The sequence below is a fragment of the Corvus brachyrhynchos genome, unplaced genomic scaffold (assembly GCF_000691975.1).
Source record: "Corvus brachyrhynchos isolate BGI_N302 unplaced genomic scaffold, ASM69197v1 scaffold80, whole genome shotgun sequence".
Classification (NCBI taxonomy): Eukaryota; Metazoa; Chordata; class Aves; order Passeriformes; family Corvidae; genus Corvus; species Corvus brachyrhynchos.
The window spans coordinates 10,690,929-10,696,838 of record NW_008236769.1 but is presented as its reverse complement, the minus strand read 5'-3'; the positions used below and the strand labels follow the sequence as shown (position 1 = coordinate 10,696,838).

Sequence of the window (5,910 nt, the reverse complement as noted above, 5' to 3'; positions counted from 1 at the left end):
CATCTGGACACAATCCTGTGGCATCTGCTCTGGGTTGACCCTGCTTGGGCAGGGAGGTAGGACTAGATGAGCACTGTGGTCCCTTCCAACCTGACCCATCCTCTGATACGGTGATTCTGTGAAATTGTTTCTTTTATTCTTGTCCTGTAAACTGTGGCCCATGATTGCTCTGTGGCAGGACAGTGAACTGCAACTTCAAATAATCCCTTCCTAGTCTGCTAGAGAATTAAGCTCTAGCCAAGTAAAAATACTGTCTCAGCAGGGTCTTGAAGGCCAGTTCAACTGAAGGAACATCTCCCATTCTGCCCCAGTAGAAGGTCTATATTCTCCTCCTTCACCTTTGGGTTTTCTGGTGTGAGAATTTTTTGTTCTAGAGATGTAGAAAATTATACCAAGTAGTTATTTTTAATGGAGTCTTTTTAAAAACACTGAAAAATGCTACATTAAGACAGATACATATTAGTATTTCACATTTATCTTTGAGGTCTAATGTTTAGTTACTACCTGGTACATCAATAAGTCTCTTTGGTGGATGAATATCCCAGCTGACTACCATTAGGGCCTCAGAGGAGGTTGCAATTTTGAAAACTGCTAAAACCAGAAGATATGTAACTGTCCTATTTTGTGTTTTCTTTTGTTTTTAATTCTTCTGTTAGGTGCAAACAGAAAGAAAAAAGATTCACAAGGGACTTCAGGAAATTCTTGTGAGCAGACCTCTCACAAAGCAAAGCCCAGCAGAAACTTTAATCCTCCTGGTGCGAGAGGGAACCCCGGAACGGAGCTCCCTGTAAACAGGATAATCGATGTGGATGAGGTCAAACTGGAGGACTCTGGCATACGTTCCTGTGACGATTCTGAAGGGAACCTCAGCTTTGAAGGTTACATTTCTGAACTGAGATCTTGCCAAGGGAGGATGAGGACTGGAGTTTACAGGACCTCAGACCTTCCATCTCTGATTGCTGTCAAGAGCGAGAAGAATAAGGCCACTGAGAATCAGTATAAAGCTACTTTTGTTTAAATCTCTGCTTTTAATTAAACTGTCTGGTATTTTTGCTTGGCATCAGCAGCAATGGAGATATGCCTTAGAGACATGTTTCTGCAAGATATGAGTGGTTTTCAATATCCACTTGCCTTCAAAGAGCCTGCTAGAAACCATGACTTCTGAGTTGGAAGCCCTAGAATGAAAAAATAGTGTTCTAATGAAAGTAATGAGCTATTTGGTTTTGCTTTTTATTCATTTTGGTATTATTTTCCCTGGGATGATTCCACTGAACAGTGCAATTAAAATTATGATTTCCACCCCTACCCTTCTTGTCTTTATTCAAGACAAACTTACTCTAAATTCCCCTGTCCAAACCTTTTATTTGAGATAATTTCAGTTTAATCATCTAATGGTTTTCCCTTGTCTTCAGGATTCCCTGTGTTTTAGTAGACTTTTGAAGTGTAAGTGAAATCAGTTACTGGTGTAAAAGGATTAGGAATATTTTCTTAATATCTTCCTGTCTGTCTCTTAACATTTGGGAAGAGGTCCAAGTGGATTTCAGTCTTGTCTAATGCAATAAGACCATTGTTATACAAGCAGCAAGAAGCAGAAAAAAAAACCAACCCCAAAACCCTGAAGTGTAAATTTCCTATGCTGAGAATATTAGCTGCTTTCATAGCCAACACTGGTGATGTTTCCATACTAGAAATATATATCTAATGACACAGTGGTGTGATGGTCATTGGGTCCCTCCTCATCACTGCTCTCAGTGCCTTTTAACTTTGGGGAAAGGCAATTTGGTTATTGCTCTTTCAATAAGGGTTCAGTGCCCCTCATTCTTCTTGTTGTTCATTTTAGTTTCAGTTAATTTTCTAGCCTTAGGTAGAGTTTTGAGAAAGAAAAGGTATTTAAGACTGCTGAACATGTTGTTTTTGCCACCTGCTCCTTTTCCTCCGTTACCATTTCTTCAGGGGAGGTTATAAGCCTGGACACGCAAAAGGGTACACGAAGAACTGAGAGGGTTGGACATCTGCTCATCATATTGAGTGGGTATAGAGAGACTTCCGGGGGTTCACTGCTTTGAAATTACTGTGAGACTTAAAAAGTCATGCTGCATATCTCCTGGACTGCAGGTCCACACAGGCAGTAGGTCTAAAGCATCAAGGTAGATGTTGATTAACTGCTCTTTCTCTGCTCCTAAAGCATACCAAGAGTCATGAATTTTCTAAATAGCTGAGAGTACTGGATGCTGTCACTCAGCTTCTTAAACTCAAATGTGTAAGGTGAGAAAGAAAGTAAGTATGATTTTGTAATCATAAATTAAGATTCCTAAAGCTTAATGCTTAAGTATTACATCAAATACTCCAGTGAGATAAAAGGATGCAACACCCATCAGCTTCAATACTTTAGGTTTTTCTACTGGTAAGTGATTCTGCTTTTGATATTGAGGAAAATCCTTGTTAACATTAGGCTCAACTTGGTGTGGGCCCAAATGAGGGTATATGCTGTGAAAATAGCTGTACTTTTCAAAACTTTCAAGCTTTAAACTAATTTGAGAATCATGATAAAATCATGGTGGTGTAATGATACTACAGATTTGAGAAACAGAGCAGGCAGAACATAGCAAAATACAGCAGGCAGAATATAGCCCAGTGATGTGAAAATATTTAAATATTTATATATTTTTAAAGAGTTTATTTCTTATTTTTCTTTTTTCCTTTTTTTGTAGTATTTTGATAGTAGTTGTCCCTTGAGCAGATATTTCTTTGTACAGATAAATGGCCATAATTTTTTCCTATCATCTGGAAAATTAATAGCTTTGTTCTAATCAAAACTAAAATTACAACAGCCAAACTCAAGAGAGGGCTTTTTGACTTGGGATATGCTTTGCACTGTTTTTGTGTCTTGGAAAATAAATTCCTAACATCTGACAGATAAAAACTTGAAATTCAAATGCAATCATTACAGTCTTTATTAATCCCTGATCAATATTTTAGATGAAACAGGGTTGCTTATCTTATATTGTGCAAGGGCACTGAAGTGACTGGGAGTGAGCAATACAGGATTCTTTGTCTGGTAAAAGAGATAGCTGAGGGGAGATGCAATAACAACTGAAAAACCTTGAGTGCCATGGAAAGAGGGATTGACTTTCACACTCCTTTCTAATGCAAAGATTAGGGGCCATCAGATGAAGCTAATAGAAGCCAGGTGTAAATCAAAGAGCTATTTTTCCACCTTCTCCTGTTTTCCATCCCCAACCTGCTGTGCTCAGAAAAACAAGCAAACAAAAGTGCTGTTCATAAATTCTGAGTGCAACGAACTGGATTTGACTGTATCAAGGGTTCAAAGGGAATTTGACAGCATGGGAGTCAAGCTGTGTGCAGGAAAATGAAGGATGTGAAAGAATGGAGTTTTCTTTAACATAGAGAAAAATCCTGGCATGCTGCCTGGAAATCCTGTAAACAAAGGGACATGGGAAAAAGTGTTCCTCCCCATGCCACACTGTCATGCCAGTTAATGGCAGATTGTTTAAAAGAATGACTTCTTAGCTAGAACTAATGGAAATTAATTCCTTAGACTTAGAAATAATTAATAATATTAGCTTTCCTATTCAATATCTGGCAGAATATAAAAGCTAAACCTGCTGGAATCAGGAGTTAATAAAAAGGAATGTGGGCAGCCTGTCTCTGGCTGACGGTTCCCAGTATTTTACTAGGGATGAGGTCTAGTTTTAATTACTGTGTGACTTCAACACTATAACATGATTTTAAGTTTCCTCCTCATACTGTGATTTACACTATTAATCAAATCTACTTACTATTAAAAATCAGCCTAATTGAAGCCCTGCTTGATAGCTTGATCCTTTATCTTGCCAGGCAGTTCCTAAATGATAATTGAATTCTAGCTGGTTTTATTTCTCTTTTACTTTTCCCAATTTTTCTGTGTTGAAACTCCCCTTGTGCAGAGTTACTCTTATGTCTTCCTAATCCCTAATAATAAATAAAAGGGGTCATCCCATGCTTTTGGGTGGAAGAGGGAGATCTACTGACCTGTGTCAGTACTTGAAACTGTAACACCCAGTGATACAAAAAAACTCCAACCCCAACACTTAGAAAATCCTGCAGCATTCCAAATCTTATTTAATGTAGCAGTTGCCTTATATTTCACTTGTTGTCATGGTATCTGATTTTCAATTGTAGTTGTTTCAGCCTCATTGGTTCCACAAGTCACAGTTTGTTGTGGTTTAATTTTAAAGGCTTTGTGAAGAATAGAAAATTTGCATACAGGCAAACTTGCAGTGAGTCTTCCCCCATAGGATTACTGTAGTTTTGTGCCTTGTCAACAAGTTTGTGATACAACACACGCAAGATAAATCGCTGCACAGTTTGCTCTGGGGGACTGTGTGACAAAGAGCTAGTGGGTTATGAAGACACATAAACAGTCTTTGCAAAGAGGCTTTGCAGAGCTTTACTGCTCCGTGGGAAGGAGCCAATACCTGGCTGTTTTGTCCTTTCTCATGCCTCTGGAAGTCTTCTGGGGGCTATTTAATGTCCTTCAAAGATGCTGTGTCCTTCTGGCACTACTCTGCCTGCAAGTTTTGGCTTCTTTATGCCTTTGCTGTAGCATGAATTGCTTTATTCCTGCTTCTCTTCTGATGCTGGAATTTAATGTTCTTAACAGAAAACTTCTAGAAGATGTGGCTCAGCTGGCAGCCTCCTTGTCTTGTTGTATCAGAGATAACCAGGACTTATGAGCGTATTTTGATTTTTTGGAAGTAGCTTGATTTTCGCCACAAAACTGAAATCCTTGCCAGTAGTTGTTTCTCAGCAGCAGTGTTGCAGCTCATCTCTGCCCTCTCCAACACAGATTCGACAGCAAATACTGAAATACTGTCATTTAAAATGGACTCTCTTAAGGTAGTTGGTAGCTGGGAGACAGGGAGAGTGTGTGGCAGAGTGATGCAAACACCTGGAGGCATCTTTTCACAATTTCTCAAAGATTTTGAAAAGTTTCCAAAGACTGAGTTAGACAAAGGCCTAGTTAGACAACAGCAGGTCCTTATCAAGGGGTGTGAGAAGCCAAAACCTTTGCAGGCCCGAGGCACCTCCCAACTCCCAACCACAGCTCAGTGACTTGGGTTAAGAAATGACCCTATTTTCTGCATGAACAGGTAGATTTCCAAGCTTTGTGGGATTGTAGCAAACCTGTGTGACAACAATGTTGCTCTGTGGATAGTGTGGGTGTTTACCCTGCAGCAAAAACAAGTGGCACATCCAAGTGCTTCTCTTTGCACTCTTGGAATAGCATCCCAAGTGTAGCATTGTGGGGTGATGAAGAATCGTGAGATTTGTGACCCCTAATCCTATGCCATTTAAAATACAGGAAAAGATTTCATTGATCTTACTGAAATATTTCCTTTCTGTAGACCAACTGTCACTTTTAGCCGGGTTAGTCTTGATTTTTTTCAGAAAAAAAAAAGTGCTGAGAAGTGCTGGATGATCACGTGTCTGCAAATCTTGCCTGCATTACTCAAAATGTTAGCAATCTAAGAGGTTGCACATGAACCAACATGCTTTCTGAACTGTTTGTGTGAAAGATAAGAAAATTGTTAATATTTTTTTGTCCCAGTTGATAATTCTGTTGTACAGTCTAAAATGCTGCTGTACAGAATTTGATTTGTATCCTTGTTTTATTTGTGGTTTTGTCTTTAAATATCTATATGGTCACTTTCTAATGTGAAAATGCACATTGGTTTTCTTTCTCATCCCTTATCTCCCCAAAGTATTAAGAAATCCTGTACTGCACAATAATGTTTATAGAATCTTAAGTGTGTCAAACTTATTAAAATATTAATTATGTATGTAGTAAGTAAGTAATTTTTACCACTAGAGTTCATAATGTTTCATTGATATTTAATTTCAATGTAG

The 5,910-nt window shown here is 38.6% G+C and overlaps 1 protein-coding gene across 4 annotated transcripts in view; it reads left to right on the top strand.

Moving 5' to 3' along the window:
• Positions 1-5,843, top strand: part of RGS12 (regulator of G-protein signaling 12) — an 85,282-nt gene extending 79,439 nt beyond the window's left edge. For 3 of the 4 annotated variants that reach the window (XM_017727703.1, XM_017727710.1, XM_017727709.1), the window contains one exon: positions 657-5,843. In XM_017727703.1, coding sequence (XP_017583192.1) covers positions 657-1,018 — 362 coding nt within the window. In that variant the 3' untranslated portion in view covers positions 1,019-5,843. The remainder of the gene's footprint in view (positions 1-656) is intronic. The other variant, XM_017727708.1, reaches the window with a different exon arrangement.
• The last annotated feature ends 67 nt before the right edge of the window (positions 5,844-5,910 follow it).